Consider the following 27,787-nt stretch of genomic DNA (forward strand, 5'->3'; position numbering starts at 1 on the left):
ACATTGAGATGCACGTGAAAAAGTCCCGCCTTGTATGCCTAACTACTGCTTGTCTTTGCGGAGCCTCTCACCTCTCCTTTATTGCCCTGAAGTGCCCCCTCTCACCCTTTCTGTTATTCATGGTTTTATTTGCCAGTTACATACACGAGGCACTGACAGAATTATCCCAGATATGTTACTAACTGTAACCAAATTGAGTGCAGACACGGTGTAGTGAGTCTGTATCACACGTTAACAGCACAGCAACCAAACCAATAGCACATGCAGATACCAGCCTCGCAAGCATATCCGTGGGCACGCAGTCACCTTGGTGTGGTGTAGTGAGTCTGTATCACACGTTAACAGCTGTTTCCCTCAACCCTTTTAAACCTTATTTAAATAACAAGCACCGTTTAGCAATGAACACATGCACAGGGCAAACCTTTTACCAGGGACCTTTTTATGTATTTGACAATAATTGTGCCCATGTAAGATCAGTTTAAATTCCTTAAGTCTCCTAACTCCGATTTCTCTCCTATTCCCAAATACATTTTTCCTGCAATGTGGGGAAAACATAATTTATGTAAGAACTTACCTGATAAATTAATTTCTTTCATATTAGCAAGAGTCCATGAGCTAGTGACGTATGGGATATACATTCCTACTAGGAGGGGCAAAGTTTCCCAAACCTTAAAATGCCTATAAATACACCCCTGACCACACCCACAATTCAGTTTAACGAATAGCCAAGAAGTGGGGTGATAAGAAAGGAGCGAAAGCATCAAAAAAATAAGGAATTTGAATAATTGTGCTTTATACAAAAAAATCATAACCACCACAAAAAAGGGTGGGCCTCATGGACTATTGCTAATATGAAAGAAATGAATTTATCAGGTAAGTTCTTACATAAATTATGTTTTCTTTCATGTAATTAGCAAGAGTCCATGAGCTAGTGACGTATGGGATAGCAAATACCCAAGATGTGGAACTTCCACGCAAGAGTCACTAGAGAGGGAGGGATAAAATAAAGACAGCCAATTCCGCTGAAAAATTAATCCACTACCCAAATCAAAAAAGTTTCAATTTTTATAATGAAAAAAACTGAAATTATAAGCAGAAGAATCAAACTGAAACAGCTGCCTGAAGTACCATTCTACCAAAACTGCTTCTAAAGAAGAGAAAACATCAAAATGGTAGAACATAGTAAAAATATGCAAAGAAGACCAAGTCTTTGCTTTGCAAATCTGATCAACAGAAGCTTCATTCTTAAAAAGCCCAGGAAGTAGAAACTTACCTAGTAGAATAAGCCGTAATCCTTCGAGGCTGGAATCCACCCGACTCCAAATAAGCATGATGAATCAAAAGTTTAAGCAAGATGCCAAATAAATGGCAGAAGCCTTTTGACCTTCCTAAGACCAGAAAAGATAAAAAAATAGACTATACGTCTATCTGAAATCTGAATAGCTTCAACATAGAATTTCAAAAACTCTTACCATATCCAAAGAAAGTAAGAATCTCACCAAAGAAGTCTTAGGAAAACAATAATTCCTCCCTAATGTTTGTTAGAATTTACAACTTTAGGTAAGAATTGAAATGAGGACAGCAAAAACCACCTTATCCTGATGAAAAAAAAAATCAGAAAAAAGAGATTCACAAGAAAGAACAGATAATTCAAAAACTGTTCTAGCTGAAGAGATGTCCAAAAACAACAATACTTTCCATGAAAGAAAATTAATGTCCAGAGCAAGCATATGCTCAAATAGAAGAGGCTGAAAACCCTTCAGAACCAAAGACTCCAAAGTGGAGAAATTGGCTTAATGACAGGTTTGATACGAATCAAAACCTGAACAAAATGATGAATATCAGGAAGTAACACTGCCTTATCCTGATGAAAAATCCGAAAAGGATATTCACAAAAAAGAGCAGATAACTCAAAAACTCTTCTAGCAGAAGAAATAACCAAAAGGAACAATACTTTTCCAAGACAGTAATTTAATGTTCAGAGAATGCATAGTTTCAAACGGAGGAGCCTATAAAGCCCTCAGCACCAAATTGAGACTCCAAAGAGGAGAGATTGAATTAATGACAGGCTTGATACGGACCAAAGCCTGTCCAAAACAATGAATATCAGGATGATTAGCAATCTTTCTGTGAAAAAGAACAGAAAGAGTAGAGATTTGTCCTAACAAAGAACTGAAGACAAAACCTTATCCAAACCAACCTGAAAAAATAATAAAATTCTATGAATTTTAAAAGAATGCCAAGAAAAGTAGGTCTTCCAGACTCAATAATAAATCTTTCTAGAGACAGATTTACGAGCCTGAAACATAGTATTAATCAATGAGTCAGAGAAACCTCTATGACTAAAAATCAAGCGTTCAATCTCCATCCCTTCAAATTTAATGATTTGAGATCCTGATGGAAAAAATGGGCCTTGAGAAAGAAGGTCTGGTTTAAACGGAAGTGTCCATCCGAATGAGATCCGCATACCAAAACCTGAGAGGCCATGCTGGAGCCACCAGCATAACAAACAAATACTCCATAAGAATTTTGGAAATCACTTTGGAAGAAGAACTAGAGGCGGAAAGAAATAGGCAAAAAGATAATTCCAAAGAAATGTCAATGCATACACTACTTCCGCCTGAGGATCCCCAGACCTGAATAGGCCACTGGGAAGTTCTTTATTCAGATGAGATGCCAACAGATCTATTTCTAGAAATGCTCACATCTGAAAAATTGAAAAACATATCTGGGTATGAAAGACCATTCTCCCGGATATAAAGCTTGATTAACAGAGATAATCCGCTTCCCAAATATCTATACCTGGGAAAAAAACCACAGAATTTAGATAGAAGCTGGATTTAGCCCAAGCTAATATCCGAGACACTTCTGTCACAGCCTAAGGACTGATAGTCCTACCCTGATGATTGACATACACCATAGTTGTGATATTGTCTGAAAAACAATAAACGTCTCTTCTTCAAAAAGAAACCAACTGAAAAACTCTGAGAAAGCACGGAGTTCTAAAATATCAAATGGTAATCTCGCCTCCTGAGATTTCCAAACCCCTTGTGCTGATAGAGATCCTCAGACAGCCTCCCAACCAAAAAGACTCACATCTGTAGAGATCATGGTCCAGGTTGAAAGAAACGAAGAGACCTGTAGAACTAAATGATGGTGATCTTAACCACCAAATCAAGAGAGATAAATATTAGGATTCAAAGATTTAAAATGCGAAATCCTAGAATCCCTGCACCATAATTCAGCATAAAAGACTGGAAAGGTTCTTTCTATTGAAAATGAGCAAAGGGAATTGAATCCAATGCTGTGGCCATAAGACCTAAAACTTCTATGCATATATAGCAATTGAAGGAAATAATAGAGACTAAAAGGTACCGACAGACGGAACCCAATAAAATTGTCCCTTGTCTGATAGAGACAAAGACAGTGACACAAACTATCTGGAAACCTACAAAAGGTGACCCTTGTGTGAGGAATCAAGAGCTTTTGAAAAAAAGATCCTCTAACTATGTCCTGGAAGAACAAAGTGAATCATATGAGATTCCGCATCCTCAGAAAATAATCTGAATGAAAACAGAAAAATGAAAATATGCATTTATTGTATCTAATGAAAACAAATAATGCTATCACTGACCAAAAAAAGGCAGAATAGTTTGAATAAAACTCCAAAACCCAGTTCCTAAAAATGGAACTGGAAGAAATACCCCAGAAGATTCCAGGTCTGAGCAGCGCTTGAACCCCACGGATGATCAGTCATGCTTCAACAGTACCCAAAATATATAGGGCCGAAACACACTTAAAGAAAGTGTTAGCCTTACTGGAATAAAATCAAAGAAATTTGGACCGAATAGAACCAAATACATTTAAAAAAAGTCTTAACCTGCCCCTTGCCAGCCAAGCTGGAATACGGCACGTACATCGCAATTTTAGGGAGCTGATTTCGAACTGAAAAATTTCCAATTAAAAACATGTTACTTGGGAAAGAATTCAGGAATTTGTTCCTTAATAAGAACAACCAAACTAGTATAAGCTTAAAGTTTTAGTCTTAGAACTCAATCTTGAAGCCCAGAGTAACAGTTAAGAATTGAATCCAATTATAAAACAAATAATTGATTATCTTAGAACAAAAGAAATATGGATTTTTAGAAATCACAAAATTCTTCTAGCTAAAACAGCTAAAGACATGGATTAAACCTCATTTGCGAAAATATTCAATAAAATAAAGACACAAATGCAATTATTAGCATGATAGTCCAGTTAAAGGACCAGTCAATACACTGGACTTGCTTAATCAATAAATGCAAAACAACAAGACAAATGCAACAGCACCTAGTCTAGTAAATTTTGTCCCTTTAACAATGCTAAAATAAATCATAATCTGATACTTGATCTTAAAGTAAACAGAAAAAATGAAACAATTGCAACATCATCCAAATAAATCACAGGTCCAAGAAAAGTACCTGAAACTAAATAATTTTCCATAAATAAGATACAACCATCTAAAGGAAAATAAATACTATTTTGCTATAGAAACAATAGCATAATTAGTAGGAGTAGAGATAGCCCCAATAAATTGGAGAACCCTCCAAATTGAATTTAACTGCCGGCAAAGAATATAGTTTAAAACCTTTGAAGAAGGAATAAAAGAAAATTCTCAGCCTATTCCATTCCCTAGTATAAGGAACTGGAAAAAAACCTCTGAAAACACAGAAGAATAAATAAGCAGAAATAGTGTTAGCTACTCTTGAAAAAGAACTAGTTACCTTAATATCCAAAATAATCAACACCTTTTCAACAAAGAACAAATGTACTTTAATAAAAAAAAAAAAAAAAAAGTAGATTTGTTAGTGTCAATATCTGATGAAGAAAATACTGAATGAGAAAAAACATCATCAGAGAAGGATAAATCAGTATGTTGTTGGTCATTTGAAACTTCAATAATAAAAAAGAAGTTTGAAAAAGACCTAAAAATTTTATTAGAAGGCACGATGTCAGACAAAGCCTTTAAAATAGAATCAGAAAAATATTCTTATAAATCTTCTAAGTATTTCTTGTACACAAGATGTAAAAAGAATAGCAATATATAAAGCATAAATACTAATGGATTCTGCATGTAAAAGTTTATCATGATAACTTATTACAAACCATAGCTAAAGATAAACATTCATAACATTTAAAATAAATGAACTTAGCTTTGGTAGGACTGAACTCAGTCAACAGGAATCCCTTAGATTGTTTTGAAACAGGAAGCAAAATTATCAAATTCCTTAAATGACAGTTTCAGGAATGGGAAAAGAATGCAAAAAAATAAGCTTCTAGAAACCAGAAGCAATAAAAAAGTGAGGTTTAAATAATGTGAGGAAAAAAAGTGGAACAAAAAATACGCCCACATTTTTTGGCGCCAAATATGACGCCCACATTATTGGCGCTAAATACAACGCCCATATATTTGGCGCCAAGTATGACGCCACATCCTCTGACGCCAGAACCGGCGCCCACATATTTTGGCGCAAAAAAATGTCTGAATACACATGCGTCAAAAATGACGTTTTAACAGAATACAACTTCGGGCGTCAACTACGGCGCCGGAAATGACGAAATTTTTGCGCCAAAAAAGTCAGCGCCAAGAATGACGCAATAAAAAGAAACATTTTCTGCCCCCGCGAGCCTAACAGCACACAGGGAAAAATGATCAATTGAAAATTTTCAAGGTAAAGAAAAATAAATTGAATTAAAATGCATCATCCCAAATAATGAAACTGACAGTCTGGATTTTAAAGGAATACTGATTATCCTGAATCATGGCAAATATAAGTTTAAAGACATATTTAGAACTTTACATAGAAAGTGCCCAACCATAGCTTAGAGTGTCATAATAAAATAAGACTTACTTACCCTAAGACACTCATCTACATATAGTAGACAGCCAAACCAGTACTGAAACGAGAATCAGTAGAGGTAATGGTATATAAGAGTATATCGTCGATCTGAAAAGGGAGGTAAGAGATGAATCGCTACGACTGATAACAGAGAACATATGAAATAGATCCCGTAGAAGGAGACCATTGAATTCAAATAGGCAATACTCTCTTCACATCCCTCTGACATTCACTGCACACTGAGAGGAAAACCGGGCTCCAGCCTGCTGCGAAGCGCATATCAACGTAGAAATCTAGCACAAACTTACTTCACCACCTCCATGGGAGGCAGTTTTTAAAACTGAATTGTGGATGTGGTGAGGGGTGTATTTATAGGCATTTTAAGGTTTGGGAAACTTTGCCCCTCCTGGTAGGAATGTATATCCCATACGTCACTAGCTCATGGACTCTTGCTAATTACATGAAAGAAAACACAATTTATGCTTACCTGATAAATTTATTTCTCTTGTGGTGTATCCAGTCCACGGATCATCCATTACTTGTGGGATATTCTCATTCCCAACAGGAAGTTGCAAGAGGACACCCACAGCAGAGCTGTAATATAGCTACTCCCCTAACTGTCATAGCCAGTCATTCGACCGAAAACAAGCCGAGAAAGGAGGAACCATAGGGTGTAGTGGTTACTGTAGTTTAAATTTAAAAATTACCTGCCTTAAAATGACAGGGCGGGCCGTGGACTGGATACACCACAAGAGAAATAAATTTATCAGGTAAGCATAAATTGTGTTTTCTCTTGTAAGGTGTATCCAGTCCACGGATCATCCATTACTTGTGGGATACCAATACCAAAGCTAAAGTACACGGATGAAGGGAGGGACAAGGCAGGAACTTAAATGGAAGAAACCACTGCCTGTAAAACCTTTCTCCCAAATATAGCCTCCGAAGAAGCAAAAGTATCAAATTTGTAAAATTTTGAAAAAGTATGAAGCGAAGACCAAGTCGCCGCCTTGCAAATCTGTTCAACAGAAGCCTCATTTTTAAAGGCCCAAGTGGAAGCCACAGCTATAGTGGAATGAGCTGTAATCCTTTCAGGAGGCTGCTGTCCAGCAGTCTCATAGGCTAAGCGGATTAAGCTTCTTAGCCAAAAAGAAAAAGAGGTTGCCAAAGCCTTTTGACCTCTCCTCTGTCCAGAGTAGACAACAAACAAAGCAGATGTTTGACGAAAATCTTTAGTGGCTTGTAAGTAAAACTTTAAAGCACAGACCATGTCCAGATTGTGTAACACAAGGATGGAACCACAATCTCTTGATTGATATTCTTGTTAGATACCACCTTAGGTAAGAACCCAGGTTTGGTACGCAGGACTACCTTATCCGTATGAAAAATCAGATAAGGAGAATCACATTGTAAGGCAGATAGCTCAGAGACTCTACGAGCCGAGGAAATAGCTACCAAAAAAAAAAAAAAACTTTCCAAGATAAAAGTTTGATATCTATGGAATTAAGAGGTTCAAACGGAACTCCTTGAAGAACCTTAAGAACCAAGTTTAAGCTCCATGGTGGAGCAACAGGTTTAAACACAGGCTTGATTCAAACTAAAGCCTGACAAAATGCCTGAACATCTGGAACATCTGCCAGACGCTAGTGCAAAAGAATAGACAGAGCAAAAATCTGTCCCTTTAAGAAACTAGCTGACAATCCTTTTTCCAAACCTTCTTGGAGAAAAGATAAAATCCTAGGAATCCTGACCTTACTCCATGAGTAACCCTTGGATTCACACCAATAAAGATATCTACGCCATACCTTATGGTAAATTTTCCTGGTGACAGGCTTTCGTGCGAGAAATTAGATTTGGATGGTTGAAAGGACCCTGAAGTAGAAGGTCCTGTCTCAGAGACCATGGTGGAAAGGATGACATGTCCACTAGATCTGCATACCAGGTCCTGCGTGGCCACGCAGGTGCTATCAGAATCACCGATGCTCTCTCCTGCTTGATCTTGGCAATCAGTCGAGGGAGCAGAGGAAACGGTGGAAACACATAAGCCAGGTTGAAAGACCAGGGCGCTGCTAGAGTATCTATCAGTGTCGCCTTGGGATCCCTGGACCTGGATCCGTAACACGGAAGCTTGGCGTTCTGGCGAGACGCCATGAGATCCAGTTCTGGTTTGCCCCAACGGAGAATCAGTTGTGCAAATACCTCCGGATGGAGTTCCCACTCTCCCGGATGAAAAGTCTGACGACTTAGAAAATCCGCCTCCCAGTGCTCTACACCTGGGATATGGATAGCTGATAGGTGGCAAGAGTGAATCTCTGCCCAGTGAATTATTTTTGAAACTTCTAAAGTCTCTAGGGAACTTCTTGTTCCCCCTCGATGGTTGATGTAAGCTACAGTCGTGATGTTGACCGACTGAAATCTGATGTACCTCAGAGTTGCTAACTGAGGCCAAACCTGAAGAGCCTTGAATATCGCTCTTAGTTCCAGAATATTTATTGGAAGGAGAGACTCCTCCTGAGTCCACGATCCCTGAGCCTACAGGGAGTTCCAGACTGCCCCCCAACCTAGAAGGCTGGCATTTGTTGTTACAATAGTCCAATCTGGCCTGCGAAGGTCATACCTTTGGACAGATGGACCCGAGATAGCCACCAGGGAAGAGGATCCCTGGTCTCTTGGTCCAGATTCAGTTGAGGGGCCAAATCTGTGTAATCCCCGCTCCACTGACTGAGCCTGCATAGTTGCAGCGGTCTGAGATGTAAGCGTGCAAACGGCACTATGTCCATTGCCGCTACCATTAAGCCGATTACTTCCATACACTGAGCCACCAAAGGGCGCGGAATGGAATGAAGAACCCAACAGGAATTTAGAAGCTTTGATAACCTGGACTCCGTCAAGGTAAATTTTAATTTCTACAGAATCTATCAGAGTCCCTAGAAAGGAAACTCTTGTGAGTGGGGATAGAGAACACTTTTCCTCGTTCACTTTCCACCCATGCGACCTCAGAAATGCCAGTACTACGTCCGTATGAGACTTGGCAATTTGGAAGTTTGACGCCTGTATCAGGATGTCGTCTAAATAAGGGGCTACTGCTATGCCCCGCGGCCTTAGGACCGCCAAAAGCGACCCTAGAACCTTTGTAAAGATTCTTGGGGCTGTAGCTAATCCAAAGGGAAGAGCTACAACTGGTAATGCCTGTCTTGAAAGGCAAACCTGAGAAACCGATGATGATCTTTGTGTATCGGAATGTGAAGATAAGCATCCTTTAGATCCACTGTAGTCATATATTGACCCTCCTGGATCAGTGGTAGGATGGTACGAATAGTTTCCATCTTGAACGACGGAACTTTGAGTAATTTGTTTAAGATCTTTAGATCCAAAATCGGTCTGAAGGTTCCCTCTTTTTTGGGAACCACAAACAGATTTGAGTAAAAACCCTGTTCCTGTTCCTCCTTTGGAACTGGATGGATCACTCCCATAACTAGGAGGTCTCGTACACAGTGTAAGAATGCATCACTCTTTATCTGGTTTGCAGATAATTGTGAAAGGTGAAATCTCCCTTTTGGGGGGGGGGGGGAAGATTTGAAGTCCAGAAGATATCCCTGGGATATAATTTCCAACGCCCAGGGATCCTGAACATCTCTTGCCCACGCCTGGGCGAAGAGTGAAAGTCTGCCCCCTACTAGATCCATTACCGGATAGGGGGTCGTTCCTTCATGCTGTCTTAGAGGCAGCAGCAGGCTTTTTGACCTGCTTACCTTTTTTCCAGGTCTGGTTTGGTCTCCAGACCGTCTTGGATTGAGCAAAAGTTCCCTCTTGTTTATTATTAGAGGAAGTTGATGCCGCACCTGCCTTGAAGTTTCGAAAGGCACGAAAATTAGACTGTTTGGCCCTAGATTTGGACCTGTCCTGAGGAAGGGCACAACCTTTTCCTCCCGTGATATCAGCAATAATCTCCTTCAAACCAGGCCCGAATAAGGTCTGCCCCTTGAAGGGAATGTTAAGTAGCTTAGATTTTAAAGTCACGTCAGCTGACCATGATTTAAGCCATAGCGCTCTGCGCGCCTGTATAGCAAAACCAGAATTCTTAGCCGTTAGTTTATTCAAATGAACAATGGCATCAGAAATAAAATAATTGGCTAGCTTAAGTGCTCTAAGTTTGCCAAGTATGTCATCCAATGGAGTCTCTACCTGTAAAGCCTCTTCCAGAGACTCAAACCAGTACGCCGCAGCAGCAGTGACAGGGGCAATGCATGCAATGGGCTGTAGGATAAAACCTTGTTGAATAAATATTTTCTTAAGGTAACCTTCTAATTTTTTATCCATTGGCTCTAAAAAAGCACAACTGTCCTCGACAGGGATAGTAGTACGCTTTGCTAGAGTAGAAACTGCTCCCTCCACCTTAGGGACTGTCTGCCGTAAGTACCGTGTGGTAGCGTCTATTGGAAAACATTTTTCTAAAAATAGGAGGGGACGAGAACGGCACACCTGGTCTATCCCATTCCTTATTAATAATTTCTGTAAACCTTTTAGGTATTGGAAAAACATCAGTACACACCGGCACTGCAAAGCATTTATCCAGTCTACAAAATTTCTCTGGCACTGCAATGGTATCACAGTCATTCAGAGCAGCTAAAACCTCCCTAAGTAACACGCGGAGGTGTTCAAGCTTAAATTTAAATGTAGAAATATTAGAATCAGGTATCTTTCCTGAGTCATTAACATCACCCACTGACTGAAGCTCTCCTTCCTCAGCTTCTGCATATTGTGAGGCAGTATCAGACATGGTTCTTAAAGCGTCAGTATGCTCTGCATTTTGTCTCACCCCAGAGCTATCTCGCTAACCTCTAAATTCAGGTAGTCTGGCTAATACCGCTGACAGTGTATTATCCATGACTGCCGCCATGTTTTGTAAAGTAAACGCTATGGGCGCCCTAGATGTACTTGGCGCCATTTGAGCGTGAGTCCCTTGGGCGGGAGTCAAAGGGTCTGCCACGTGGGGAGAGTTAGTCGGCATAACTTTCCCCTCGTCAGATTCCTCTGGTGATAATTTTTTTTTAAAAACAGAATATGATCTTTATTGCATAAAATGAAATCAGTACATTTGGTACACATTCTAAGAGGGGGTTCCACCATGGCTTTTAAACATAATGAACAAGGAGTTTCTTCTATGTCAGACATGTTTATACAGACTAGCAATGAGACTAGCAAGCTTGGAAAACACTTTAAATCAAGTTAACAAGCAAATATAAAAAACGGTACTGTGCCTTTAAGAGAAACAAATTTTGTCAGAATTTGAAAAACAGTGAAAAAATGCAGTAAATCAAACGAAATTTTTACAGTGTATGTAATAGGCTAGCAGAGCATTGCATCCACTTGCAAATGGATGATTAACCCCTTAGTTAAAAAAAAAACGGATCAAAAAAACGAAATAGCCTCTTTTTTTTTTTTTTTTTTACAGTCACAACCAACTGCCACAGCAAGCTGTGGTCCTACCTTCCCCAATAAACGACTTTGGAAAGCCTTTGAGCCCTTTAGAGATGTCCTATAGCATACAGGGGACTCCTGAGGGAAGCTGGATGTCACAGTTTGTAATTTTAACTGCACCAACTGTAACTTTTATACTATAACAGTGGAAAGCCTCAGTAAAACTGTTTCTAGTCAAAATTTAAGCCAGCCATGTGGAAAAAACTAGGCCCCAATAAAGTTTTATCACCAATGCATATATAAAAACGATTAAACATGCCAGCAAACGTTTTATATTGTAAATATCATAAGGGTATTACCCCTGGGAGTAAGCATGATACCAGTCATTATTAAATCACTGTATTCAGGCTTAACTTACATTAATCCGGTATCAGCAGCATTTTCTAGTGTTTTCCATCTCTAGAAAAAATTATAACTGCACATACCTGATAGCAGAATAAACTGCACGCCATTCTCTCGCTGAAGTTACCTCATCTGTGTAATCCCCTCAGACATATGTGAGAATAGCAATGGATCTTAGTTACAACCTGCTAAGATCATAGAAACCTCAGGCAGATTCTTCTTCTATTTACTGCCTGAGATAAAATAGCACAACTCTGGTACTATTTAAAAATAACAAACTTTTGATTGAAGAAAATAAACTAACTATATTTAACCACTCTCTCCTACAACATCCTAGCTTGTTGAGAGTTGCAAGAGAATGACTGGCTATGACAGTTAGGGGAGGAGCTATATTACAGCTCTGCTGTGGGTGTCCTCTTGCAACTTCCTGTTGGGAATGAGAATATCCCACAAGTAATGGATGATCCGTGGACTGGATACACCTTACAAGAGAAATAGGGTGTTGGACCAAGGTGACTGCGTGCCCACGGATATGCTTGTGAGGCTGGTATCTGCATGTGCTATTGGTTTGGTTGCTGTGCTGTTAACGTGTGATACAGACTCACTACACCATGTCTGCACTCACTGCACATAGTTTGGTTACAGTTAGTAACATATCTGGGATAATTCTGTCAGTGCCACGTGTATGTAACTGGCAAATAAAACCATGAATAACAGAAAGGGTGAGAGGGGGCACTTCAGGGCAATAAAGGAGAGGTGAGAGGCTCCGCAAAGACAAGCAGTAGTTAGGCATACAAGGCGGGACTTTTTCACGTGCATCTCAATGTTGGGGCAAACTGAAGCTGCTTTTATAAAATATTTCTCTATAATCTCATTGGAGTATTAAAGCAATCTTAAAACAGGGGCACAGACCATCACATCACCGCCTGCCGGCACTCACTGCCTCTCATTCTCTGTAACACAAAACGCACAGCATGGATGAAAGGCAGTGAGTGCCGGGTATGAACAGCTGCTAGAGAGCTGAAATTGCAGGAGCGCGCAGGCACAAGAAGAAAGGAAAGGATCCTGTAGTGGAAGCTTTTGGCAGACGTCAGAGGAGGAGGGGTCAGGCGGCCATTTCAAAAAGGCCAGATGAGATCAGTAAGTGTATTTTCTGCCAAAGTTTATTTAGATGAAAATTTGTCTACAGTTTACTGTAAAGATCGTTATTTAACTAATCTAAATAAGTTAAAGTAATTTTTGGGTTGACTGTCCCTTTAATTGTTTAATTTACTTATTGAATCACTTTGGTGTATGCAGTTTTAAATACAATTAAATGATGAGGCAATTTTTTTAATCATTGTAAAACCAGAAGGTAAAAGTGCTGCAGATATTAGGCCTACAGCTGCATAATGATGCCTGTGGCAGCGTGTAATTATAAGGAAATTCTAAACGTTATGTAAAAATTCACAAAATGATAATAAAGGCATCACATTAGCAATACGTACAAGCACTTTCCCACTTTCCATGTCCCAAACCTTCACAGTTTTATCATAAGATGACGTAACCATTCTAGAATACAAAAGGACAAATAAACCACATACAAAACGTAATACAATAATATATTATTATCAGTTATTTGTAGAGCGCCAACAGATTCTGCGGCGCTATGTTACAGTAGGGCTTTCATGTGCGCACCATCTAAAGCTCCAAAACAGCTCAGAACAGGGTGGTGTAAATGGCTCAGCAGTTAAACTGTTATTTCATTGGAGCTATATTTAATTAAGCCTGTTTGAGTATTTTTTTTTATCTTAAAGGGACATGAAACCCAATTTTTTTCTCATGACTAAGCATACATTTTTAAGCAATGGTCCAATTCCCTTCTATTATGAATTTTATTGAATTCTCTTATCATTTATGGAAGGATCAGCAATGCACTACCAGGAGCTAGATGACAATTGTTAAGCCAATAACAAGAGGCATATGTGTACAGCCACCAATCAGCAGCCAGCTCCCAGCTCCTAAGCCTACCTAAGTATGCTTTTCAACAAAGTATACCAAGAGAGAGAACGAAGCAAAATTAGATCATGGAAATAAATTGGAAAGTTGTTTAAATTGTATCCTCTAGCTGAACTAGGAAAGAAAATGTTTGGGTTTCATATCGCTTTAAAGTCACAAACAGGCAGTCATCTTTCTGAGTTGTTTTCCTCCAATGGGTATCCTGACTATTAACATTAGTTCTGTGAGTCATCACTATGTAATAGTGTAATTTTTGGATATTTTGCATAATTTTCGGCTCTTTGATTTCACTGCCTATGTAAATATGTAATTGAATATATTTCACATTTATTGCAGAGTTATAACTTCAGGTCATCAAGTCACTGTAAGCAAGAAAGGTTTTTCATTAGTGCGTTTTCACTGCAATGTGAACAATTTTCAAAATGTCTATTACATCATCACAAGAATATATCAAAGATTAGATTACATACGCTTATTTGTTTGTGAATTTGTACAACTTAACAAATGACTAACTCCTTCTTTGGAAAGTGTGTCCACTTTAAAAACATTTCACCTTTATAGTTAGTACTATCATGTAGAGAAATACTATAAGCTAAATATGTGTTAAATTAAATCCCTCTGTTCTGCACGAAACCTGTTGTGGGCGTGTAATGCGTAGATGAAGGTGACCACAGTGACATGTTGTTTCCTATTAAATCACACAATAAACTGAATTATACTTAGAATACGTTTGAGATTTATTTTTGTGACACCAGCTTGGTTTGCCTTTTGTGAATATGTTATTGATACAGGTAGAAAACCCTTTATCCAAACTGCTTGGGACCAGAAAAGGTTAGAATAGTTTGGATTTTGAAATATTTGCATTTGTGATAATTGTGATAATTTGAAGAAGGGATGGGACCAAATGTAAACAATATCTTATGTCAAAGTCATAATACAGTTTATACATGGAAGCTAAAAGTAGTTTTATATACCTTTTAATACTTTTGTTTACATAGTACTCTCAGAAAGATAGTGTAGTACTGTAACCAGAAACTTAATATTTGTTGTTTTAAACAAATGTAGACTAAAGTTTGCATTTTAGAACACAAAAATCCAACCAAAGACACAGGCAGGGCAGATTGTGACTTACAGGCAGGGAAAAATAGTAATTTTTGATAATTATATATATTTTTTAAATCTATTAACCCCTTAATGACCACAACGTACCCTGTATGTCGCTGGTTGTTTAGGGCTTTTTGGCCAATAATAGCGCAGGTCTCACTAGCAGTGGCAAGACTGCGCAATTATGACCTAGCGCTATAAAAATGTTTACTAGTAGAGAATACATAAGTAACTGTTCAGTATTGAGAAACATTAATGAGGCATACAATGATTTAACATTGGTGTCTGTGAGAGCAGCAGGTTTATCTGAACCTGGGGCTGCACAAAACATAAATACACCACTCACAGTATTCTGTCAAGTTTTCTGTCTGCTTAGGCTCACTCTAAAACAGGTGGAAACAGCAGCATTATGAAACCTCTGAGCAGCAGGGAAGCCATTAGTGCAAGTGATGAACAGACAGGAAAAGGTAAATGAGAGTTAAAACAGTATATAAAGAAATCAAGGAAGAATAAAAATCCCAGGAATTAATTAAATTGATTTAAATAAGGAAATGTTTAGTAGAAAACAATGACATCCACCAGCACTACCAACAACGTCTGATATTTAGTGTTTCCACACATCTTTGATGGAAACACCAAATTATATGTTTGGTATTACACTGTATAATTTAAATGTAAATTGCCTAGTGCGAGCTGATGGGATTTATCAGCCATGAATGGCTATTTGCAATACACAAATTAAAAAGAACTTAGATGGATTTATTCCAATTTACATGATGATTGCATCGCAGGGTATAATTTATTTTTCTGTGTATAATTCAAGTTATTATCTGCTAATGTTTTGTTTTTGTTTCAGATAGGAAAAAAAAGTGACATATAAATTAGATTAATGCAGCGCGATCCGATATACGGCGCAGGTTTCAGCGCAAGCGTGGAAACCTGCACCGCCCGTAGTTCAGCTCGCAACTCGAGCTATCACATATACGGCGCCATCAGATGCTAAAGTGCCGTAAGTCTGACAAACCAGCGATGTCCAGAAATCTGCGTCAGTACAAATTTCTTGAGTTGCCAGTGACTTACGACACTTTAGAAACTGCCGCCGCATAAAAACAGAATTTATGCTTACCTGATAAATTACTTTCTCCAACGGTGTGTCCGGTCCACGGCGTCATCCTTACTTGTGGGATATTCTCTTCCCCAACAGGAAATGGCAAAGAGTCCCAGCAAAGCTGGTCACATGATCCCTCCTAGGCTCCGCCCACCCCAGTCATTCGACCGACGGACAGGAGGAAATATATATAGGAGAAACCATATGATACCGTGGTGACTGTAGTTAGAGAAAATAATTCATCAGACCTGATTAAAAAACCAGGGCGGGCCGTGGACCGGACACACCGTTGGAGAAAGTAATTTATCAGGTAAGCATAAATTCTGTTTTCTCCAACATTGGTGTGTCCGGTCCACGGCGTCATCCTTACTTGTGGGAACCAATACCAAAGCTTTAGGACACGGATGAAGGGAGGGAGCAAATCAGGTCACCTAAATGGAAGGCACCACGGCTTGCAAAACCGTTCTCCCAAAAATAGCCTCCGAAGAAGCAAAAGTATCAAATTTGTAAAATTTGGCAAAAGTGTGCAGTGAAGACCAAGTCGCTGCCTTACATATCTGGTCAACAGAAGCCTCGTTCTTGAAGGCCCATGTGGAAGCCACAGCCCTAGTGGAGTGAGCTGTGATTCTTTCAGGAGGCTGCCGTCCGGCAGTCTCATAAGCCAATCGGATAATGCTTTTAAGCCAAAAGGAAAGAGAGGTAGAAGTCGCTTTTTGACCTCTCCTTTTACCAGAATAAACAACAAACAAGGAAGATGTTTGTCTGAAATCTTTAGTAGCCTCTAAATAGAATTTTAGAGCACGGACTACGTCCAAATTGTGTAACAAACGTTCCTTCTTTGAAACTGGATTCGGACACAAAGAAGGTACAACTATCTCCTGGTTAATATTTTTGTTGGAAACAACTTTCGGAAGAAAACCAGGCTTAGTACGCAAAACCACCTTATCTGCATGGAACACCAGATAGGGCGGAGAACACTGCAGAGCAGATAACTCTGAAACTCTTCTAGCAGAAGAAATTGCAACCAAAAACAAAACTTTCCAAGATAATAACTTAATATCTACGGAATGTAAGGGTTCAAACGGAACCCCTTGAAGAACTGAAAGAACTAGATTTAGACTCCAGGGAGGAGTCAAAGGTCTGTAAACAGGCTTGATCCTAACCAGAGCCTGAACAAATGCTTGAACATCTGGCACAGCTGCCAGTCTTTTGTGAAGTAAAACAGATAAAGCAGAGATCTGTCCCTTCAGAGAACTTGCAGATAATCCTTTCTCCAAACCTTCTTGTAGAAAGGATAGAATCTTAGGAATTTTTATCTTGTTCCATGGGAATCCTTTAGATTCATACCAACAGATATATTTTTCCATATTTTATGGTAAATTTTTCTAGTTACAGGCTTTCTAGCCTGAATCAGAGTATCTATTACAGAATCTGAAAACCCACGCTTTGATAAAATCAAGCGTTCAATCTCCAAGCCGTCAGTTGGAGGGAAACCAGATTCGGATGTTCGAATGGACCCTGAACAAGAAGGTCCTGTCTCAAAGGTAGCTTCCATGGTGGAGCCGATGACATATTCACCAGGTCTGCATACCAAGTCCTGCGTGGCCACGCAGGAGCTATCAAGATCACCGAGGCCCTCTCCTGATTGATCCTGGCTACCAGCCTGGGGATGAGAGGAAACGGTGGGAATACATAAGCTAGGTTGAAGGTCCAAGGTGCTACTAGTGCATCTACTAGGGTCGCCTTGGGATCCCTGGATCTGGACCCGTAGCAAGGAACCTTGAAGTTCTGACGAGACGCCATTAGATCCATGTCTGGAATGCCCCATAATTGAGTTATTTGGGCAAAGATTTCCGGATGGAGTTCCCACTCCCCCGGATGGAATCCGCTTCCCAATTTTCCACTCCTGGGATGTGGATCGCAGACAAGTGGCAGGAGTGATCCTCCGCCCATTGAATTATCTTGGTCACTTCTTTCATCGCCAGGGAAGTCCTTGTTCCCCCCTGATGATTGATATATGCAACGGTCGTCATGTTGTCTGACTGAAACCTTATGAATTTGGCCTTTGCTAGTTGAGGCCAAGCTCTGAGAGCATTGAATATCGCTCTCAGTTCCAGAATGTTTATCGGGAGAAGAGACTCTTCCCGAGACCATAGACCCTGAGCTTTCAGGGATTCCCAGACCGCGCCCCAGCCCACTAGGCTGGCGTCGGTCGTGACAATGACCCACTCTGGTCTGCGGAAGCTCATTCCCTGTGACAGATTGTCCAGGGTCAGCCACCAACGGAGTGAATCTCTGGTCTTTTGATCTACTTGAATCGTCGGAGACAAGTCTGTATAATCCCCATTCCACTGTCTGAGCATGCACAGTTGTAATGGTCTTAGATGAATTTGTGCAAAAGGAACTATGTCCATTGTTGCAACCATCAATCCTATTACTTCCATGCATTGCGCTATGGAAGGACGAGGAACAGAATGAAGTACTTGACAAGAGCTTAGAAGTTTTGATTTTCTGACCTCTGTCAGAAAAATCCTCATTTCTAAGGAATCTATTATTGTTCCCAAGAAGGGAACTCTTGTTGACGGGGACAGAGAACTTTTTTCTTTGTTCACCTTCCATCCGTGAGATCTGAGAAAGGCTAGGATGATGTCCGTATGAGCCTTTGCTTTTGACAGGGACGACGCTTGAATCAGGATGTCGTCCAAGTAAGGTACTACTGCAATGCCCCTTGGTCTTAGAACCGCTAGAAGGGACCCTAGTACCTTTGTGAAAATCCTTGGAGCAGTGGCTAATCCAAATGGAAGTGCCACAAACTGGTAATGCTTGTCCAGAAAAGCGAACCTTAGGAACTGATGATGTTCCTTGTGGATAGGAATATGTAGGTACGAATCCTTTAAATCCACGGTAGTCATAAATTGATTTTCCTGAATAGTAGGTAGGATCGTTCGAATAGTTTCCATTTTGAACGATGGTACCCTGAGAAATTTGTTTAGGATCTTTAGATCCAAAATTGGTCTGAATGTTCCCTCTTTTTTGGGAACTATGAACAGATTGGAATAAAATCCCATTCCTTGTTCTCTTATAGGAACTGGATGTATCACTCCCATCTTTAACAGGTCTTCTACACAATGTAAGAATGCCTGTCTCTTTATTTGGTTTGAAGATAATTGAGACCTGTGGAACCTTCCCCTTGGGGGTAGTTCCTTGAATTCCAGGAGATAACCTTGAGAAACTATTTCTAGCGCCCAAGGATCCTGAACATCTCTTGCCCAAGCCTGAGCAAAGAGAGAAAAGTCTGCCCCCCACTAGATCCGGTCCCGGATCGGGGGCTATCCCTTCATGCTGTTTTGGTAGCAGTGGTAGGCTTCTTGGCCTGCTTACCCTTGTTCCAGCCTTGCATTGGTTTCCAGGCTGGTTTGGGTTGTGAAGTATTACCCTCTTGCTTAGAGGATACAGAATTAGAGACTGGTCCGTTTCTGCGAAAGGGACGAAAATTAGGCTTATTATTAGCCTTAAAAGACCTATCCTGTGGGAGGGCGTGGCCCTTTCCCCCAGTGATGTCTGAAATAATCTCTTTCAAATCAGGTCCAAATAATGTTTTACCTTTGAAAGGAATGTTAAGCAATTTTGTCTTGGAAGACACATCCGCTGACCAAGACTTTAGCCAAAGCACTCTGCGCGCCACGACAGCAAACCCTGAATTTTTCGCGGCTAATCTAGCTAATTGCAAAGCGGCATCTAAAACAAAAGAGTTAGCCAATTTAAGTGCTTGAACTCTGTCCATAACCTCCTCATACGAAGATTCTTTACTGAGCGATTTTTCTAGTTCCTCGAACCAGAAACACGCTGCCGTAGTGACAGGAACAATGCATGAAATTGGTTGTAGAAGGTAACCTTGCTGTAAAAAAAAATCTTTTTAAGCAAACCCTCTAATTTCTTATCCATAGGATCTTTGAAAGCACAACTATCTTCGATAGGAATAGTAGTGCGTTTGTTTAGAGTAGAAACCGCCCCCTTGACCTTGGGGACTGTCTGCCATAAGTCCTTTCTGGGGTCGACTATAGGAAATAATTTCTTAAATATAGGGGGGGGAACAAAAGGTATGCCGGGCCTTTCCCACTCTTTATTTACTATGTCCGCCACCCGCTTGGGTATAGGAAAAGCGTCGGGGGGCACCGGAACCTCTAGGAACTTGTCCATCTTACATAATTTCTCTGGAATGACCAAATTGTCACAATCATCCAGAGTAGATAACACCTCCTTAAGCAGTGCGCGGAGATGTTCTAATTTAAATTTAAATGTCACAACATCAGGTTCAGCTTGATGAGAAATTTTTCCTGAATCTGAAATTTCTCCATCAGACAAAACCTCCCTCATGGCCTTGAGATTGGTGTGAGGGTATGTCAGAACAGTTATCATCAGCGTCCTCTTGCTCTTCAGTGTTTAAAACAGAGCAATCGCGCTTTCTCTGATAAGTAGGCATTTTGGATAAAAGATTTGCTATGGAGTTATCCATTACAGCCGTTAATTGTTGCATGGTAATAAGTATTGGCGCACTAGATGTACTAGGGGCCTCCTGTGTGGGCATAACTGGTGTAGACACAGTAGGGGATGATGTAGTATCATGTTTACTCCCCTCATTTGAGGAATCATCTTGGGCAATATCATTATCTGTTGCATTACTGTCCTTACTTTGTTTGGACACTATGGCACAATTATCACATAAATTTAAATGGGGAGACACATTGGCTTTCATACATATAGAACATAGCTTATCTGATGGTACAGACATGTTAAACAGGCTTAAACTTGTCAACAAAGCACAAAAAAACGTTTTAAAATAAAACCGTTACTGTCACTTTAAATTTCAAACTGAAAACACTTTATTACTGAATATGTGAAAAAGTATGAAGGAATTGTTCAAAATTCACCAAAATTTCTCCACAGTGTCTTAAAGCATTAAAAGTATTGCACACCAAATTTCAGAGCTTTAACCCTTAAATTAACGGAACCGGAGCCGTTTTTACATTTAACCCCCATACAGTCCCAGAATGAGGCTCTGTCTATAACTAGAAAGGCCCCCATCTGAAAAAGGTGTCCAACACAGTGCCTGCCGTTTTTCTAAACGTTCCCCAAGATTATAATACCAATAATTAGTTAGAATCTGCATAATATGCCTAGTAAAGCAATTGTTTTAGCCCAGAAAAATGTCTACCAGTTTTTAAGCCCTTTTTGAAGCCCTTTATTCTTTTATGTTTAACTAAGAAAATGGCTTACCGGTCCCCATGAGGGCAAATGACAGCCTTCCAGCATTACATGGTCTTGTTAGAAATATGGCTAGTCATACCTTAAGCAGAAAAGACTGCTAACTGTTTCCCCCAACTGAAGTTACTTCATCTCAACAGTCCTGTGTGGAAACAGCAATCGATTTTAGTTACTGTCTGCTAAAATCATCTTCCTCTTACAAACAGAAATCTTCATCCTTTTCTGTTTCAGAGTAAATAGTACATACCAGCACTATTTTAAAATAACAAACACTTGATAGAAGAATAAAACTACATTTAAACACCAAAAAACTCTTAACCATCTCCGTGGAGATGTTGCCTGTGCAACGGCAAAGAGAATGACTGGGGTGGGCGGAGCCTAGGAGGGATCATGTGACCAGCTTTGCTGGGACTCTTTGCCATTTCCTGTTGGGGAAGAGAATATCCCACAAGTAAGGATGACGCCGTGGACCGGACACACCAATGTTGGAGAAAAACCTGACTAAGTTATTAAATCTCCCGTTACTGTCTAACAAGCCTCCCAAACATAACCCGACACGTATAGCTACATTAAATGTTTTACCCCCTAATGTGAGCCCCCTACCCCGCCGCCACCTACATTAACTATGTTACCCCCTAATATGATCCCCCTACACCGCCGCCACCTTTTTAAACTATATTACCCCCTAATATGATCCCCCTACACCGCCGCCACCTATTTAAACTATATTACCCCCTAATATGATCCCCCTACACCGCCGCCACCTATTTAAACTATATTAACCCCTAATGTGAGCCCCCTACAACGCCGCCACCTATATTATATGTACTACCCCCTAATCTGACCCCCTTACACCGCCGCCACCTATATTAAAATTATTAACCCCTAATCTAATCCCCCTATACCGTCGACACCTATATTAAATTTATTAACCCCTAAAATACTAAAATTTCCCTACCACTAAACCTATGTCTAACCATACAAATAGCCCTGAAAAGGGCCTTTTGCGTGGCATTGCCCCAAAGTAACCAGCTCTATTGCCAGCCCTTAAAAGGGCCTTTTGCGGGGCATTGCCCCAAAGTAGCCAGCTCTTTTACCAGCCCTTAAAAGGGCTTTTTGTGGGGCATTGTCACAAAGTAATTCTAATCAGCCAATAGAATTACAGTAGCTCTAATTCTATTGGCTATTCAAATCAGCCAATAGAATTAAAGTAGCTCGCATCAGATTGGCTGATTTGAATTTGAAGGCTCAAATCAGCCAATAGGAATTGGCGGTGTATTGGGATTAGATTAGGGGGTAATAAATTTATTATAGGTGGCGGCGGTGTAGGGGGATTTAGATTACAGGCAAAAGAGCGGATTACTTTGTGACAATGCCCCGCAAAAAGCCCTTTTAAGGGATGGTAAAAGAGCTGATTACTTTGGGGCAATGCCATGCAAAAAGCCCTTTTCAGGGCTATTTTTAATTTAGTTTAGGGTAGGGACATTTTAGTATTTTAGGGGGTAATACATTTATTATAGGTGGCGGCGGTGTAGGGGGATTAGATTAGGGGTTAATATATTTAATATAGGTGGCGGCAGTGTAGGGGGATTAGATAAGGGGGTTAATATATTTAATATAGGTGGCGGCGGGGTAGGGGGCTCACATTAGGGGGTAATAATTTTAATGTAGGTGTATATGGATACCAAACTGCGCTGGTTTGGTATACCTGTCTATGGGCCAAAAAACTACGGCCGAAGGCAGATATATACGAGCGTAACTTCTAGGTTACGCCGTATATGTGATACCAAACCAGCGCAAAATTTGGCGTCGCCGGCTTTTGCAGGCGACGATTTATATCGGATCGAGGCCATGGTGTCCAAGCTTGGACCACAGTACTGACCTTGTATTTTTGTAGCTGATATTATTCCTTTAGCTCTCTCCATATGCAATACACTCCTCTACAATTGACTTATTCATGTCCTAGATTCACCAACAGTCTTTCTGCTTCTCCAGTCTCAACCATCCGAATTTCATTCTAAGGATTCTGTTAACTAGACTCACACATATTCCCATTCTTTAGTAGATGGGTCCATAGAAAACACAGGAGGGAGTAAGATGAGAGAGGTTGGAGCTGCTGTTTCATGAATTAGTATATTGGTCCAATGAGAAGGTCTTGTAAATTTGTTGTACTGTGTTGTTTACCATGTTAAACAATTGCTCATTTCATTTTAGTTTATATTGAAATATATTTTACTTTAATTAAAGAATTTCTAAAATATATTCACCACAATAGCAATGCTGACTGAAAGCAAATTCTAATGTTGTCAGCTTGCCCTTTATATAGAAAGTTTGGAATCCATTAAATTAGATTAATCCTTGCTTATGTGATATTCTTACTGACATGGAAAATCCTGCAAGAAACCCTCTGACTGGTTGTCTAAAAGGGACATTATTATATATTGTTATGGCCTAATATGCAGCAGGGGCCACTCTATACTCAAAGGCTACAGATCGGTGCAGCGCACTAAGAGTTGCGCTATACTGCAGCGCGCTAGGAGACACTCTGTTCTAAAGATCAGGGTCGGCTGGCATGCTAAAGATGGAAACACTGCTGCAGTTAGAGACAGGGACCACAGTAAGTAGTTTCCGAGTAGCACTGCCAGCTCCATGGATGTTTGTCTGCCTCTTTGGATGCCATTAATGAAAGCAAGTGCCCTGTTTAGCACTTTTTATACTTTATCTTATAAGAAAGGACCCCAGCCTTATTCCTAGCACCAAGCCTGATTGAGAGATGTTAAAAGGTCATCTCAGACTCCCATTCAGTGCTTGGTTATTTTGTATGAAGACTAAAGTGTTCCTGTCCCAGGCCTGTGTTCCTGGCAAAGTTTCTGTCTTCAGCAACCTGTCTGACCCCTTCATTAATATGTGCGATCTATGGACTAGTTTATTCTCTAAACATTACTGGAACTGTCCCCTGGTAAAAGATCCTGTCTCATCCTTCTGTTTTGACACTTGGTTTTGGATGGCTCTTCTGATGTTTACCCCTGGTCTGTCTACAGATTATTCTATTGACATTTGACACGTTCCTGCAGCCCATTCTCTGCTAAGTTGGTTCCAGACATCAAACCAGTTAATTTCCTAAGTACCTTATATATATTTGTCTATTTTTTTTATATGCATATCGTATATCAGCAACTGCACATAGGCCCTAATATTCAAAACCTCTCTGCTCAGGTGAGATATTATAAAATGATCCTCCAGCACTGCAAGAGCTCTAGTGAAATATTCAAAAGGTAGATTTTGCTTTGCTTCTCCAAGGGGTGTTCCTTGCATTTCTGTATGTGAAGGAGAGAAAAAACCAGTGCAATATAGCACTGCATGACATGACAGTTCTCCTGCATTTACACTTTGTGCTTTCTATCACTTTACACTTCAGATGAAATTGTATTACATTTAAACTTTGCACTTTGTATTTTATTTTGTGTACAGAATGTATTTAGGATTGTGATTTTTCACATGATTATTATGCCTTCACAATTTCTGTGTAACTTTTACAAATTAGGCTCATACTTTGTACAGATAGCCCTCAGTTTACGCCGGGGTTAGGTTCCAGAAGGAATGGTTGTAAACCGAAACCGTTGTAAATTGAAACCCAGTTTATAATGTAAGTCAATTGGAAGTGAGGGAGTTAGGTTCCAGGCCCCTCTCAAAATTGTCATAAGTAACATCTAATACATTATTTTTAAAGCTTTGAAATGAAGATTTAAATGCTAAACAGCATTAAAAACCTAATAATATAGATTGTATCATCATCAAACTATGTTTTATGAACAAAAACATTTGCTAACAGCACCTAATAAAATAATTACACAACAGACTGCATCATCATCAAACTAAGTTTAATGAACAAAAACGTTTATTTACTTGCATTTTTCTGCAAACAGTTCTCTGCATTGTTAGCATGTTAGATAATATTGGGTCTGCACCTATTCTATGCATTTCAATCTGCAGTAATTAATAGGCAGTTAGGCACCCTCATCTCAAGCAGCTGGACAGGAAGATAAAAGGGAAGTGGCTGCTAGATCTTGTTGCTCGATAGGTCTGGTCTGCTCGGTGTACACAGATCAATTTCAGTCTGCTAAGTTGCATAACTTTGCTGCAACACAAGCGGACAGCTCCACCTACTGGCTATTTTAGTTAGTGCACTGCTTTCCAATGCTTTTCAATAGCAGTCACATGACTGGAAAAAAAAGGTTGTTATTCTGAAATGGCGCAAATTGAACCAGCATAAACCGAGGGCCACCTGTATATATATGTTTATACTTTATAAATTAGATTGCACTTTGCATGTCTTTTATTTAAATTAAAACTGAAAAACTGTCAGCTTCAGTTTCCCAGAAAGCGCTATAACTTTCTTTTTTTTTCAAAAATAGTTTTATTTTGCAGATAGAAAATTATACATTGTGTATGTACTTTTGTTAGAGTTACAACTCAATATGGCTTTACAGAGGTGTAGATTGCGCATACACAATGCTGTTAACAAATAAACATACAGTAAGAAAGGTAAAGAACAATAAATCATATAATAACACATAAAACAAAAAACAACACACTGTGCCTCCTGGTGTCCCTCATGTATTCCCCCTCCAAAACTTCTATACCAGCTTCCATTTCCCCTACTAATATCTCAGGTCATATGTTTTGGCGTTTTATGTCTTACTGGTGTTATGATGTGTGGGGGTCAAATTTATTCCTCAAGTATTCTTCCCAGAGAATCTTAATCTGTATGTAATTGTCTAACCTTCGCTGTTTAAGGTAATGGTATTCCTCTAGTAGTATGGAGCGGTCGCACTCCTGCACCCATAGTGCAGTGGTCGGAATTACGGAGCTTTTCCAGTTCTTGGCTATTAGTATCTTGATACTATTACTTGCTATGTTAAATAATTTAGTTTGCTCTGGAGTGAATTTTTTGGGGACGATGTGAAACAGCCACGAGAGTGGGTCTACTGGTAAGGTTTTACCTATTAACCTTGACGTTTCCTTTGTGATTTCTTCCCACATTGGGGTTATTTTAGGGCAAAGCCACCAGATATGTGCCATATGGCCGATTTGTTCATGACACCTCCAGCACAGGTTGGAGGCATCCCTGAATATTTTCTGGCATCTTGACGGGGTAAGATACCATCTGTGCAGAAGTTTCAGGTTTAACTCAAGAAGGTTACTAGATGTGGCAGATCTCTTAATGGCTATAAATATCTTAGATGCGTCAATGTGTGATATCTGGATTCCCAGTTCTTCCCCCCATCTGTTGATGAAGTGAGGGGTGTGACCTGGTGCATTTTGTTTCAGTAGTGCATATATCATTGATAGAGTGTGTTTTGTAGGGGATTCTTTATGGCACAAAGACTCGAGTATTGTCAGTGGCCTCAGCATATTCCTTTTATGTGGATATCCTGACAAGTAGTTATAACACTGCATATAAAAATACCAATCTCTAAAACAATTAAAGCCTTTTTCAATTAGGGTCGTTCTAGAGAGCAACTGAGTTTCATTCCCTAAGTGACACATCATCAACTCCCTGTCCGGTTGTGTGAAAGCGCTATAACTTTCTATGTGCCAGATAATCAAACATTCTCTAGTTTGGACAGAGAAAATAGTGCTGACTTCACATGGGCAGAACTCACTAAATTTTCTAAGAAAAGGGGAGGAACCTGGAAATCCCTGAGAGATGCCTTCCATAGAAAGCAATGAATCTCTCTGGGATACAAAATTTCACATGAGAAAGAAAAGATAACTGGAGAACCCCTGGGGCTGATATAAAGGTTCTGTTTGCATCAATTCCAAATTAAACTGAAATGTTTTCACTACAATTTAACTTACTTTTGTCTATATTTTAGTATATATTACTTCTCTGTTAGTAAATATAAGTGTATTGTAAATTTTCAACTGCATAGAGTTGGTGAGACAAATCAGTGATACCAGCTTATTTAAAATGCTTAGAAAATTTCACAAGACTTGTGAGAGAGCTTCAGACATACCCTGGGAACTCCCCTCATTAGCCCAGGGAACTGTCATCTCCCTCCCACTTTCTGAAACTGTCAGTTTACAATGGAGAAAATACAAAGTGCAATGTAAGTTTATACAAAGTATGATTCTAAGTTAATAAAGTAACACAGAAACTTTCATTTAGCCACCAATGAGCAAGCACTAACCAGGTGTTGAACCAAAGATGGGCTGGCTCATAAGCATACATTACTGCTTTTTCAAATAAAGATACCAAGAGAACAAATAAATATTTATTATAGGAGTAAATAAGAAAGTTGCTTAAAATTGCATGACAAATTATGAAAGAAAAAATGTGGGTTCAGTATCCCTTTAACAACTGATATCACAAACATAACAAAAATATTGACATTTCCTGGGTGTTCTATGGGAGTAGCTTGTATTTTAATGGGGAAACTTGATGGGAGTTTCTAATTTTTAAATAATTATCCTCCATCTTGGAGGACCTTTTCAGTCATATTATTGATTTTTCCATTGTGAGAAATCTATTGAATGTACAGTGAAACTTAATTTACACAGGCATTATTTGAAGTGTTACTACACAGAAACCATTTTTGGTTTTAGCAAA

At 39.6% G+C, this 27,787-nt stretch overlaps 1 protein-coding gene across 1 annotated transcript in view; it reads right to left on the reverse strand.

Annotated features, from left to right (window-relative positions):
* Nucleotides 1-27,787, reverse strand: part of WDR88 (WD repeat domain 88) — a 77,851-nt gene that overhangs the window by 30,245 nt on the left and 19,819 nt on the right. The window contains 1 exon segment of the mRNA XM_053719238.1: nt 13,187-13,250. Coding sequence (XP_053575213.1) covers nt 13,187-13,250 — 64 coding nt within the window.

This window comes from Bombina bombina, chromosome 1 (assembly GCF_027579735.1).
Source record: "Bombina bombina isolate aBomBom1 chromosome 1, aBomBom1.pri, whole genome shotgun sequence".
NCBI lineage: Eukaryota > Metazoa > Chordata > Amphibia > Anura > Bombinatoridae > Bombina > Bombina bombina.